This window comes from Oreochromis aureus, linkage group 11 (assembly GCF_013358895.1).
Source record: "Oreochromis aureus strain Israel breed Guangdong linkage group 11, ZZ_aureus, whole genome shotgun sequence".
Taxonomy (NCBI): Eukaryota; Metazoa; Chordata; class Actinopteri; order Cichliformes; family Cichlidae; genus Oreochromis; species Oreochromis aureus.
The window spans coordinates 18,496,241-18,510,522 of record NC_052952.1 but is presented as its reverse complement, the minus strand read 5'-3'; the positions used below and the strand labels follow the sequence as shown (position 1 = coordinate 18,510,522).

Below are 14,282 nucleotides of genomic sequence, written 5' to 3'. Positions count from 1 at the left end.
AAGAGCGTAAGTAACAGCCAGGCGCTGTTGATCTTCAGCAAGCGTGAGAACCTCGATAAAAGAAGTAGTCTGGGAATTTTGCAGGTTTGGGGCGTTCAGGTGTAGGAAGGGTTTCAGGATCATTTTCCAAACAATTTAAAGTTATTCTTTACACACTAGAGAACGTTTTATTCTCAAATGTAACGCTCAAGACATTTGCCGAACGTTCCCAGCAAATTGCTGGGGTCGGACCGTTCGATGCGCAGAGCTACATCTCAGACTCAACACATGTCACTTTGCATGTTAAGTGTGTGGCAGTATAATTAGAAAGAGGGTGAAACTGGAGATGTTTGGCAGTTATGAACAGCACCATGTTTGGTAAAAAGCAAACACAGCATATCACCACAAACACCTCAAAACAACTGTCAAGCGCGGGGGAGGAGGAGTGATGATTTGGGGCCTGTTTTTCAAACACAGAACCTGGGCACCTTGCAATCACAGAGTTGACCGTGAACTTCTCTTTATACCGAAGTATTCTAGCATCAAATTTGAGGCCACCTCTCCAACAGCTATAGTTTGGCCCAAATTGAGTTATGCTGCAGGACGATACAGAGCACAGCAGAATCACGGTTCTGCCGTCCAGTCAACGTCCAGATCTTGAAGTTAAGAGCGCAGCGGATAAGCAAATACGAACCTCAGTAACATGAAGCACTGTAGTAATAAAGACCAAAATTTCTTCACAGTTGTGTGAGAAAATGATAAGGTCACACAGAAAACCATTGCTTCCAGTTACTGCTGCTAAAAGTGGTTATACAGATCCTGAATTGTGCGCCGTACTTCATTTTTCACACGGTGCTTCTGCATTTTGACTGCATAGATAATAACACAGTTTAAGTTGTATTTATATCTTTTAAAAGCTGGTAAGAACTGGGTGTCCTGATAGGTAAAAGCTTTTTATGGTGCCTTTACTTTTAGGCATATTAAAGGTATGCGTTGTGACAAATGAATAAATCACTCACGTACTTTCTGTCCAACTTTAATACATTTAATCAACATTACAGGTTAGAAAAAACACCTTCGCCTATTCAGAATGTTTTTGCTTTAAATGCCACACAAATAAAACGTTTAATGAAAGAAAAAGCTGGCATCTTTATTTCAACTGCTAAAGGTTGTGTTGTTTTGGTCGTTTCTTTACACGGTGCACAGTTTTGTCTACATTTTGCTCACCTTCCTGATGTTGTGTGAAACACTGATGCCTTAAAATCACTAAGCATTTCACAGTTGACAGATGTTCATCTAGCATGCGATGTGGTTTTGCTTTATTAAAAGGTGTATTGGGAGCGTTTTCTTGACTTGACATGCTTAATGCTGCATGTTTACTCAACTTAAACCCTTCTGATTGCATATTAAAAAAAAGTATTCTTTTACACGTCTTTTAACATTTTTCCTTTTGCATTTCTTTGCAGCTATGAGGTCTGCAGGAGGCAGCAGCTTGTACTTCACGGCGAGGAGACGGGAAAAATAAGCGGATTAAAGCTTCACAGCACTACAACTTTAATGACTAAAATGCAACTTATTACATATTACATTTCGTTACAATACTGTAAATGTATAACTGACACATAATATACGCTGTCGTGACGGTACGTCAGAGGTCTGTACATTTTTTTTGTAAGCTAGCCATGTGTTTATACTGTAGATGTATTTTACAAAACGAAACATAGCTGACCAATCCCGACAATGTTGTACTGTCGCACTTCTCTTGCAGTCAGTCCTTGTACAGAAGATTAAAACGTTTTAAACACGTGGTTGTATTTGTTGTTACACTGGGGGAAGCTGTTCTTTTACAGACAAAAGTCTTCAAAGTTGAGCAAAACGCTCAGTGCGTGAAAACATCTCAAAAGTGTGAGTGCACGCAAAAACATGCAACCGATATTTCCACTGATAAAAAAGTATGAGTGTAAAAACCACACACAGAGGGACCCTTGCAAATAAACAGAAGTGAACTAAGAGACTCAGCACTACCGTTAAACAAAGAGATGCAGGGGCTGAGTAGAAAAAAAGTGGTTTTTCCTGCACATGAGAGAAGCTGACACTCGTTTACCACAAGTCCTGTGTTCTCAGTCCGAGTCAGTCTTTACGCACAGACCACAGCCCAGGCTGTGCAGCGGGGGTTTGTACTCCAGTATAGACAATTGAGACAAAACTGAAAGCCACACTCAGACTATAGAAAACACTAAAGGTTTGCATCACTTAACTTCTTTTAAGCATAAATATATTGTTCCCTATTCCTCTTCATTCAAACACTTTATTTACAGTATAGTATTATTTATTCTCACTTTCTTCTCAGCAAATTTCATCAGTTTGATTATTTGTTTTTCGCACGTTTCTCTTTGGAGAACCAGAAGCAGAGGACTGCAGAGAGGGAAACTTCAAGCCCCAGTACACAAAGCTCCAGTATCTCCATCTGCTAGAAACAAACAAACAAACAAATAAAAACATTACATTTCTTTTACAAAAATATAAAGAAACAGCTCATCGTTTTGTCATATTTATAATGTGTCATACCCTCAGATGATCTTCATTTTGTGGATCCCACCTGGCCAGGTCGACGCTTATCAGAAGAACTGCAAGAACGGCCACAATAATGCAGCCGCCGTTTACTGTGAGGCACACCTGTAAAAAACAAAACAACAAAAACACAGAGTTCTTTAAACCAATTATCAGATTCACCATCTGTAGCTGTATTTTCAGACTTGTGCTGGGTTTTACTCACACTAAGCAATGCTGGGTATTTGAACAACAGGTTGGAAACAATTCCAGCGATTATGAACTGCAAAGGAGGAAAATAGAGTTTAGAAAGTCCCAGAAATGAGTCTTCGCTACTTAGTGCGTAATTTTCTGTTTGAGCAGAGACGTACCAGCGAGCCGCTCAGTTGGGAAACTCTGAACAGAGAGAAAAGCGACTCATGGATCTCCTGGGTTGCTGCAAAAACTATTCCCACTCCGATGCTGAGGAGGCCACTCACCATCTGCAAAGACTAACGGAGCGACAGAAAAATATTAATATTTACATGCCATTAAGATCAACCCTGTTTTTTTTAGAGATTTCTTTATTTCCTTTATAAGATGGGATGATATGGATGAAAAGGGCTGGGCTTGAATCGAATTGAGTCCCTTGCAGAAGCATTTGGGTCAACTGTATTTCGCATTAGGAAGCATTCTGTAGTGAGTTCTCAAGCATGGATCACATCATAGACAAAGTCTGAATTCTTGACTTCTTCATTGTCACCTTTAAAGGCTTCTTATTGACACAGACTTGTGGCCGTGGCCTGGAGGTAGTGGAGGAAAGTGATTAAGCCAACAAGCTGTGGTGACACATTTCTTTGTATCAGATGGACTGCATGTGAAAAGACCGAGATGTTGTAGAACCTGCACTTATTTTTATTCATGCATATTAGCGAGTTCATGGTTTTATTGGTCGGCCTATTTGAGATTACATTGTGCTGTGTGCGGCTTGTGAGCCTAACATAAGAGGGATACATTCACCTGTTATGTAAAGCTCAGAAACACAAGGATTGCTTCACGACAAATACAGTTTTGTGAAAGAGATTTTTCACAGTCGGCTAATTATTCACAGCAGTTTCTTTCTCACACCCCATGATTCAACAGCTTGTAGAGCCACTTTTAGCAGCAATAACTTCAAGTTCCTGTATGTATGTATAGTTATCGGTCACTCACACTGGTGGGGAAGAATTGTGCCTCATTTTTCTTTACAACAGCTTTAGGTTCATTGAGGTTTGTGGGCATTCATTTATATGCAGCTCTTGCCACAGCCAGGGCATTTCAATTAGAGTGTGTGGTCTGGATTTTCATTGGGCTATTGCACCATCTTGATTATCTTCTTTTTGGGGTTGTTTTTTCAACTTTTCTACTGGCCTGTTGCATGACCTGCTTTTCAGCAAAACTGTTGCTGTTGGACAGATGACCTCACATTTGTCTCTAAAATAATTTGATATACAGAGGAGTTTACAGTCACCTCAATGAGTGTAAAGTCCCCAGGTCCTGTAGCTGCAAAAATAAGCACAAATCATCACACCTCCACCCTTTATCTTTGACAGTTTGCATGCGGTGTTTCTGCTAATATGCTATGTTTCTTTTGCCAAACATGCTGCTGTGCATTATGATCAAACATCTGTGCTTTGGTCTCACATGTCAAAAAGATTCCAGAAGTCTTGCTTCAGATGCAGTTTTGCAAACCTAAACTGTGCAGCCGTGTTCTTTTTACGCAGAAGATTCTTTCTTCTGGCACGTCTTCCAAACAAGTTATTCGATTTAGGCTTTTTTAAAACTGTACGATCATAAACATTCAACATTTAAGATACTAACTGAGGCCTGTAGAGCCTGAGATGTGGCTCTTGGGTTTTTTGCAATTTTATGAGAATTGCACAGTTTGACCTTGGAGTGAATTTGCTGAGACCTCCAATCCGGGGAGGATTACATGCACCGGACTGCTCCACACCAACAAACTGACCAAACTTCAGCTTTTATTCAGGTCCCACGAAAAGTTTCATCTTCACATGATGATATACGAAAAGAATCATCATTATCCCATGCACGCCCAGGCGCAACAATAATACTTTACAAATGAAAATTATTGCACTCACATGATCATAAGTGCCAGGGACCGAAAACAGCATTGTGCTGTGGACAGGTATGAGAAACATTTACAACATTTATGGTCTTCTGAAAAGCTGGCTAACAGCGGTTTGATGATTTTAACCACTGTTATATCCGACACATACAAGTGTTTGGGTAAATGATAAGCTGCTTTATAATGTGCACATTGCTAATCTTTCCAGGAAGCTCCGAGCGAAGGTTTTTATTTGAGGACTAAAATTACTTTACAGTTTTTTCTAAGAAAAAATAGGCGCAAGCAACTTTTCTTTCTGTGATTTATTATAGTCATATACTGTACTGTCTCCTCAGGCTTACAGATTCTTGCGTACCACACTTCTCTACAGTTTATTGCAAAGTCTCTGAATCGCCGCTGCATTCTCTATGGTAGGCCAGTATGCAGAAAATAGCATTGGTAGTCATTTTTATCTATATAGCAATACAGTTTGTACTTTGTACCTTCTGCCCAAGTACCAATAGTTACCAGCTATGCGCCTATAACAGTTGCTTTTAGATGTGCCGAGGGTTTTGACAGACCTGGTGAAAGCAGTATTTTCTTACTACGCACTGTGGCATGGACTAGTTTGCAGAAAGGGGTCAACTTTGACACGTATATTTGTTAAAAATTGTTAAATTATAAGAAACAGTTAATGAGATGTGGATGAACTTTTCTAATGTGTTTGTGGTGGGTATTAGTATATTGTTTGTTATACTGTAGATTTTGTATTTTATGATGCGTTTTTGTATTTTATACCGTAAAATGCAAACATTTTATATGATCCCATCTTGATCCCATCTCTCTTGTAAATTGGATGGATTGACTGTATCTCAGTGGCACTTCCTGGTTAAATACAGGTAACTTAATAAATCCCAGACACATTTCCACAGCACCAGGACAGATCAACCTCAGATCCTCTTACAATAACCCTTTTTTATTTATAATTTCCTGAAGAGAACATTCTTAATTAATTTTAATGTGGAAAACTGTTCTTATGTATGTTAATCAGTTACTGTAGGTCATTACTCTAAAGAGCTACTGAATAAACATGCCTACATAAACAAATGAAGGCAAAAAAATTGCAGTATGCATTATGAGCAATTATTCGATGTTATTAATATTAAATAAACAAGTTTGTGAACTTTGTTACCTATCCTTTAGGTTTAAAAGCAACTGTGCACACTTTTTAGTGTTACCAATTAGCACATTAGAAAGGGTTGTATGAAACAGTCTTTATACATGAAGCAACAAAAACTTCCACCGAGCATTTCCTGTTGCTACTGCCCACATCTGCTCAAAGTGCTCTTGTTATTTTGGGTAGGTCTACACATCATATCTGCTTTGCATGAATACTCATAAATATTTTTAAACATTAAATTCAAAAGTAACAAATAAAAATTCCCCTGTGTATGTCTATGTAACATTCATACAGTTAGGTATGAGAAAATAAAACAGTTTTGGTCCTTGTTTTTTTTCTCAATGTGCAACATACGAAGTGTGAAGCATCTTAAATAACACACAAAATAACAAATTCAATATGAGACATTATGCAAGTCAGTAAATCTTTTGCATTTATGAGAGCTTATAGTGTTTAATAAGTGCTGGTATCTTTGCTGAGAAAGTAATTTGTACTATTGTATTTTCTCCTTTTCCTGGTATTAGCAGCCATCAGTGTGCAAACACTCTGTGGGACATCACTCAAATTCACACTTCACAAAGACTTTGCTCCCTTCACAGCTATTATGCTTGTTGTTTGAGCACTCTTACCCCCAACACAGCTGGATGTTTCTGCATCAGATCGTGCAGTGGCCCTTTCTTGTCTGGTATCATCTCAGAGGCCTGATAATAACGCACTACTGGCTGCTCCCTCTGTCCACCTCTGTGCCGATCATCCTCATCATGGATGTCCATATCAACATCAGCGCAGGCCATGGTGCTTCTGGTCTGGAGAGATAATTGTTTTCATTAACATGTATAATTAAATCATTGTTAGCTAATTGTTAACTTGCATAGTGTGTGGTGCATTTTTTAGCCTTAATATGGCGCAACTACTGCAAAGGCCTTGAGAACAGTTACATGGTATTTTTTTTAATAAAATACTGTAATGTAACTGTGCATGTAAAAGATCCAGCAATTACCTTTGTCCTCTGCAGAGGACATGAGTATGAGAACACAATTTATGCAATCTATATGAGGCCTACTGTACTGTCAAGAGGACATCCTGGTCTTTCTATTGATAACACATTTGTGGGGCCTGGCTAACAGAGCACATGGACTTTCTTTTCAAAATAAGAGGAACTGCAGTTTCCACGTTTTATAGCCACACAGGAGTTTGAGTGATAAAATTTGAGAGTCTTACCTTTGATTTAGTGGGACTTTAGAAATGAATAGTAATTTTATCCCTTTGAAAACAAAAATATTTATCTCTGCACGAGACAGCAGGACTTACTACCTCTTATTTATTTTCAACCTGGGTCAATACTTCAAGAAGCAGAGGGCAGAGTGAGGCAGAAAGGTTTTTACTCAATATTGTGGAAGTAGAGTCAGATCAAGAGCTGTCAGGAGACGACGTGGGGGAAGGCCAGACATTAAAGGACGAAGGTGAAAGCTCAGCGGAGAACATACCAGGGTTTGAGGTGATATGTCAGAAGAAGTATTCTTTGATAAAGGGCTTACGATTTCTAGAGAAGGAAAAGCCTTGTCACACACACACACACACACACACACACACACACACACACACACACACACACACACACACACACACACACACCTTTGAGTCTGATGTCTTTTTTACCCTTTTGATTTATATAATTCATACTAGAAGTGCACTAAGCTTTACCTCTCCTGTCTTCATCAATTCAGTTTCAACCAGGGAATTATTTTTAACATGAAACATGAAAACAGAACAACATTGCTCTTAACCACAGCTGGTGCTGATTATATCAGATGGAAAATAGGTAAGTAGGTTTTAGAAAAAAAATGTCAGCACAGACCAGACCAGAGGGAGGTGCTCATCCTCAAAGGCAACATTAAAACCGAAAATACTCTTCAACATATCTGTGTTCACGCATGACTCAGAGAACATAAGATCCAAATGTAGTGGTTCCTAGTAATATATATAGGTCAAGAGAGATTAGGCGTCCATCAAAGTAACAAAAAAGAATTAAAGCCCTGTTAAGAGGTGCTGACCACAACGCTGAGACCACCGAAGGATGATTCCCTTCACAGGTCTGTGTCCTGTATGGCCGCTGAGAAACACAATCCCACAACTTCCAAATCCTAACTTACACAATGCTTCCCATCCATATTAGAGTGTCATCATTTTGCTCCTGTTCAGGGCCCTCAAAACCTTTCAGTCTGGCCCTCCTTCACCTCATCTCCCGACAGCACTGAGTACGACTCCCCTTCTACAGGTCCGAGTAAAATCCTTTCTCACTCAGTCCTCTGTAATGCCATCCACGATCATTGTTAAATCATTGTTAGGTGAGTATTTACATGCACAGAATGGGGGGGAAAAAGTTGACTATGAGGAGTTCTTTGTTATAATAACAGTATTCCATCATTTAACGGTTTTAATATTAATGAAATAAAAAGACATCCACACAAAAATGGATAAATATCATTACATCACATCAGCCTGTAAGCAACCAAGACCCGATGTCCACTACAAGGGACAGATGATAACACATATGAGAGAAACGTTGCCGTAATGTTTATTTCAATCACAATACTTCAATTATCAGAAAAAAAATCTTTTAGGAGGATTTTAAAAAGTAAGAACGAAGGTTTCCTTGAACTTTTTCTAACACTTTGAGGTGATTATTTATGGTTATTGTGTTGCATTCAGGAAACAGTTGCATATACTATTGCTACTTCTTTGCCATATATGGTGGATACGACACACGATACTGTTTTACTAAATTTGTTTCTTAATTATTTTAAGGAAGCTGGAAAGAGACAGCAAGAAAATTCAAAAGTGAAAGATATTATGTCTTAAATTTATAGCCGTTTAAAGAATCACACATTTACAGACCAAAAAGCAACAAAAATAATGTTAGTTATCATCAAACCGAGTAAGAGTAAAAACGACAAAAAGTGTCTGTGGATTGTGACAGCAGCTGTAATCCACATAGGCTTTAATGACTTTTTAAATTATTTTTTTCTAACATGAAAAAAACAAATAATCTACAAATATACACAGATGGAGGTGCACAAATGCAAATATGTATTTTTAAGAAAGATTTTTTTCAGTGCAGTAGAGAAGATCGAGAGTCTTACCCTGTTTGGCTTGAGCAGTCTCTAAATCACACTCTGCTTCTGTCTCACTCATGAGTCTTTCTCTTTAGACATGAATTCAACTTCCCTGCAGAAACTCAGAGATGAGGTCATCGTACCCTTCAACTTCCTCACTCAGAAAAAACTCTGCCATAATAATGTCCTCAAGTTTCCGTGCCTCACTACCATATGTTCTATATCAAGTGTTTTCATTTTATTCCTAAACATGATTTGTGAAGGATTTTTTAAAATCAATGCTCACTGAAATCTTAGATTTTATGTTAGGTCAGTTTTAAATCTTGGCCGAAGTTTGCATGCAAGCCTTTTGTGGGTGTGAAAGAAGGGGGATGGGAGGTGTGCATGTGTGTTTGTGGGGTGGGGGGGGATTTCAGAAACAAAGACAACTGATGCGTCAGGTCATTTCCTTGTCAAACTCAAAGAAGAACCAAAGAAGAGAAATTCAAGTCTGAATCAACTTCAGAGAAGAAGAAGAAGAAGGAAAAAAAGGTATTATGTGTTTTGCAGAGATCACCTCAGCAACTAGTGAGTGCTACAAGGTGCTTTAACGCTCTTTCATCTCGTTCACAGGAGAATGAGGAAGACATTCGTATGTGATGAATCGATGATCATCACCATTCCAATTGGAAGTCTCAGGGATCTCCGAGATGGTCAGCTGATGCCAGAGAAATTCCACTGCGTCTTCAGAGACTCCTACAAGGTCTTTGTTATTAAGGGGAAACCTACACCTATGGGAGTAAGTTTAAACTTCATTCTAAGCGGATGGAAAGGCGGGCTGCTGTGCAATAAATAAGTGTAAAGAAATAATTTGCGTTTTATCCAAACAATTCCCTGCTTGTTTGTATATTATGCACACTATTTTCTGCTTATTAGTACAATTTTTCTTTTTTATCAGGCAGCTCAAGCCATCGCTGGTGTGTTTCTTTTCACACTTGGACTGGTTAGCAAATCAGAATTTGTCTTCATCTACACTCTACCGAGTATTCTGGTAAAAACAAACAAAAATGCTTTGTTTTGGGGGGGTTATAAGCAAATTGCTAAAACTTTTCATGATTTGGAAAGAATTATTTTCATGCTTTTAACAATTTATGTGTATTATTATTGCAGTTTGTGGTCTGTGGTATGCTGTCCTTTGCTGCAGGAAAATTTCCAAACATGCATGTGGTGAGTAATCTGATTTAAAATTAAGGTTTTGTTTTCATGTGAAATAACTTCTCATAGAAAAGAACATTTCTGCTGATTACAGCAATTTAGCATAAAGATTATGACATATTAGTGACTATTGTCTTGGTCAGACGAAAAAATATTTTATTATGCATGTATTAATTTTCATTACTTCATTATGTCAGGAAACAGTTTTTACGGTTTTACGCAGATGTGTTCAGTTATAGATATGTAACATTCACTTGAACCTAAACGGAGAGCTTCTTTATAAAGTTTTTCTTTCGATCTCAGACTGTTGTCCTAAATGAGGAACACGCTAAACCCACATTGGTAGCACTGGTGCGGTTGATGCTTCTAATGAAACGTGTTTTGTAATCTTTCAGACCAAGCTGTCGTTCTCTCTGAACATTATCAGCTTCTTCTGGTCAGTTGCAGCATTTTCTCTCGCCTTGGTCTTCTTTCCTCATCATGTCTCGGGGGTAAGCTGCAGCTTACAGACACTCTCATTTTGTTTGGTTTGCTTTTTTCTTTTTAATTCCAAGCTAAGTTGAACTACTGCTTTGCTTTACAGGTGGCTCAAGGAATCAGCGTGCTGATAATGACCCTGCTGGTTGTTGAAAATTTGATAGCCATATTCTTGATCTACTGGTTGAGCAAAGCTGTGTGTAGAGAACATTTCAACACTTTGGTATGTCATTCTTCTTTACATACTCCAAGACAGTTGTAGTGAAAACAAGATATTTTATAAATAATAATCTTCATCGTTTTTCTCTGCAGCCCACCGTACTGCTGAAACAGGGAGACTGAATTTTAGTGACAGATGGAAACCCGCGAACGACCTACATTTAACTTTCCTGTCAGTGTCATATGCTCCTCAGCATGCAACAAACAACGACTGTGAAAGCCTATATTTGTCATGCACTGCTGCTCAAGTATAAGTTGTATGTATTATTTTTCTTTTTGAATAGTCACAAGTTGCATTCCATGTTTATTTCTGGATCACATGAAAGCAGCGGCCACATCTGTATTCAGTAAAAAAAGAAAAAAATGTGTTTGTAAGCGGTCTTTGATTTTTGCAAAAAGGTAAATGTGCAGTAGTTTGTTTGTTTGTTTTTTTTAATGGGATGCAAACTATAATTCTGAACATTAATAATTTTTTAACAAGAATATTCATGGAGAAACATAATACAGGTGTGAGCTCGGTGCCGCTGGACTCCAGTGCTTGTCATCGACTCTTAGTTTGATCTTATGTCTCCGACTTTTACAATAACACAGAGACTTTTGCTCCCCGGATCCTTGAGCAGTCAAGCTGACAGAATTCCTCAAACTTTCCTGAAATTTAAACTTTCAAAAAATGTCAATATTTGTATTTTTAACCATTTGTAAACACCTATTTAACTGCTTGCTATTTAATGCATTTTAGCATTATATGTTTTTTATGGTGTTTGTGAATCAGCACATAGTTATATTTTTAAATAAACAGTTCTCTGTGTGTTTTGCTCTGTCGTAGCCTGTGTAAATGTAATACTACCCCGATACAACATGCACAAATGCATCCGAGAAGCAAGGGTTATTTTATGTTTGCTACAAAGTAGAAAATAAGTGAAGCACGCAATGCAGTCTGTAAGATGTAATAGTTTTGATGGGAACAAATAATTTATATATGTAAATATAGATAATTATAATAACTGATTATTGATAACAATTTAAAGATATATAGTGTATAACAAAACATAAAGTAGGAACAAGTCATTTGGATATATTGTGTGTAAAGAACTTTTTATTGTTCTGCGCGTTCCTAAAATCTTGTTAAAATCAGCTGCCTTTGTAGCTCACTGCCTTTTCTGCTCTTTATGAAAAATGACACAGACACTCGTCAGTAGGATAAAGCAACTGAGCAGATTTATTTACTTTTAAGGTGTTTGTACTTTCATCAAGTATTCAGCAACTGTTGATCTTTAGGACCGCAGATGGAGGGGCGCTTTTTGTTATTTTGTGCAGATAGTGTGAACGTTTCGAGAGGAAGTCTTTCTTTTTTCGCTTTCTCTTCACTGTAAAGCACTTTGGTTTTAAATGTGCTATATAAATAAAATTTTGTGTGTTACTTGATTTTGTGTCAATATCTGCTTTGGACTTATTTAAGAAGGAAATAATGTGTTTTATTTTCTGCTCCGCTTTCTCAGATCACAGGAAATTATTACTTTAAAAACCTAAAATGATGAAACAAAAGGTTACCAAATATGACAAATAGCTTGTTTTAGAACTGATTTTAGGATATGGTGACTTCTAAGATCTGTTATATATGTAACATAACACAGCTGTATAATGGCATGCTTGTAGCTTGAGGTCCTTGGGCAGAGGATGCTTATCTGATCCTGAAATCAGGTCAGCACTGTTGGCGACCTCTTTTAAATGTTTTCTTAAGATGCACATCAATCAGAACATTTCCTGGTTTCACTTGATTTCACTTGGTCTTTGCTACTGTTGTGTATTTTCTCTTTTATTTTAAATTGCTTTTATTGCACGGCCCCATTTTTCTTCAACAAGCTTGCTTTGCTGCTTGTGTACTGAGATAATAATCAGTCACTGTATTGCTTTACAGTAAGTTTAGACGCAACGGTATTTTCCCGTTGCGTCTAAACTATTGAACTTTGCAATGTACGTTTAGAAAAGTGTGTTTTAAACACAGCGTGCATTGATACAGCACTTTTATGTATGCCTAAGCGCTTTGTCTAACGTTTACATTTTGATGGAGGCATCTGGGGGAACTCAGTGTTCAGTATCTTGCCCAGGGATACTTTGACACATGGACTGCCAGATCAGGGGGGTGATCTACTGATGTTCTGATTGGTAGATGACTGCTCTACCACCTGAATCACAGCTGCCCATGGAATAATAATAGCTTATTTTACTGTTAGTAAATTTATGTTTGTGAGCTATGTGATCTATGGTTTGGATACGGTGACACAAACAAAAAACAGGAGGCCCTCCCTGTCTGTCAGCTTTGGTAGTGTTACACTTACACTATATATTAATAATATATAAAAACAACAGAAAGAAACAGACTGACAAGACAAACCTAGAGAGAGTTTATAGAACTTCTCGTGGCAAAGCTAATGTGTTTGACACAACAATGCATTCAACACCGTGATTCTACCTTATAAAGCTGCTGGACAGGAAAGGCTGGAAAACAAAAGAACAACAACAAAAAAAAGTCAGGAGGCCAAGTTGGAGGTGGCAGAGCTGATGATGCTCAGGGAGTGACCAGAATGGACAAGATTTAAAATGAGTACATCAGAGCTGAGGTCGAGCACTTTGGAGAAAAATTAGAGAGCTTAGGCTGAGATAGTTTGGACATGTGCAGAGGCGGAATATTAGCTATACTGGGCAAAGGATGCTGAAACATGGAGCTTCCAGGCAGGAGGAAAACAGGATAAAGACCACAGAGAAGTCACAGCATGACCTCCACTTGAGGAGGTCATGCTGTGACGTGACAGAGGAAGAAGCTAGGGAAAGGTTGGGATGGCGGCAGATGATGACCCTTAAAGGTAGCAGCCGAAGGAAAGAGATTGTTATACGATTAATTTAGCCGCTGCAGTATATAAAATTTGCATAATCATGTCTAAACTGCTCATCTTCCATAAAGTAAATAAAAACATATCCTAGTATCTGATGATTTACTTTAATACTTTAAGCACTTTTTGCACATCACATTTAAATATGTTTACTTAAGTAAAATGTGAAAAGTAGGAGTTTTAAGTGCGAGTACTTCTTTTACCTCTGATGAAAGGCTGTATAAAGGATGCCTCTGACCCCTGCAGGGAGCGGAGAGCTTTGTTTGCCGTGGCATGTGAAACCATGAGAGGCCACAGGGGGGAGACAAGCACGCACCAACTTAAGCCTTTAAGCAAGTGACGCATCCAATTCAGAGAAAACACTCAGGAAACGCGTTCATTTTACATGCAAACGGATGTCCGCCTTTAATTTGTGCAAGCCGCCAAAACCTATGCATAACTTTTAAGTGTTTTTGTGTAGTCACATAATTAACTGAGAGATTTTTGAAGTCAAGAACGTGCGCAGTCACTCAAGCCATAAAATCCTTGCCTGGAAGCCATGCTAAAAACAATCAGCACACGAGCACGTGAACTCTTCCGCCTCGAGACACTCC

The 14,282-nt window shown here is 38.2% G+C and overlaps 3 protein-coding genes across 6 annotated transcripts in view; 2 read left to right on the top strand and 1 right to left on the bottom strand.

The window, feature by feature from the left end:
- The window catches only part of zgc:158766 (uncharacterized protein LOC100009641 homolog), a 34,687-nt gene extending 32,904 nt beyond the window's left edge, over positions 1 to 1,783 (top strand). For all 3 annotated transcript variants that reach the window (XM_039619735.1, XM_039619736.1, XM_031746222.2), the window contains one exon: positions 1,446 to 1,783. Coding sequence is in view for 1 of the 3 variants with exons in the window: in XM_039619736.1 (XP_039475670.1) it covers positions 1,446 to 1,451 (6 nt within the window). In the remaining 2 variants the exon portion in view is untranslated. The remainder of the gene's footprint in view (positions 1 to 1,445) is intronic.
- si:ch211-269k10.4 (uncharacterized protein LOC100150242 homolog) lies at positions 1,000 to 9,035 on the bottom strand. Of its 2 annotated transcripts, none has more exons than XM_039619737.1 (6): positions 8,936 to 9,035; positions 6,422 to 6,598; positions 2,901 to 3,020; positions 2,756 to 2,812; positions 2,548 to 2,655; positions 1,000 to 2,449 (listed from the first exon to the last, which is right to left on the bottom strand). In XM_039619737.1, exons 2-6 carry the CDS (start codon positions 6,584 to 6,586, stop codon positions 2,348 to 2,350), a joined length of 552 nt encoding a protein of 183 aa, XP_039475671.1. In that variant the 5' UTR covers positions 6,587 to 6,598; positions 8,936 to 9,035; the 3' UTR covers positions 1,000 to 2,347. The 2 variants fall into 2 exon arrangements, with proteins under 2 accessions (XP_039475671.1, XP_039475672.1); XM_039619738.1 differs by having other exon boundaries at positions 1,000 to 2,446.
- Positions 9,036 to 9,321: 286 nt separating this feature from the next.
- On the top strand, positions 9,322 to 12,223 carry LOC120442521. The gene is made up of 7 exons (XM_039619102.1): positions 9,322 to 9,439; positions 9,521 to 9,686; positions 9,846 to 9,938; positions 10,058 to 10,114; positions 10,498 to 10,593; positions 10,686 to 10,802; positions 10,892 to 12,223. The coding sequence occupies exons 2-7, from the start codon at positions 9,525 to 9,527 to the stop codon at positions 10,919 to 10,921; spliced, it is 555 nt and encodes a 184-aa protein (XP_039475036.1). The 5' UTR covers positions 9,322 to 9,439; positions 9,521 to 9,524; the 3' UTR covers positions 10,922 to 12,223.
- The last annotated feature ends 2,059 nt before the right edge of the window (positions 12,224 to 14,282 follow it).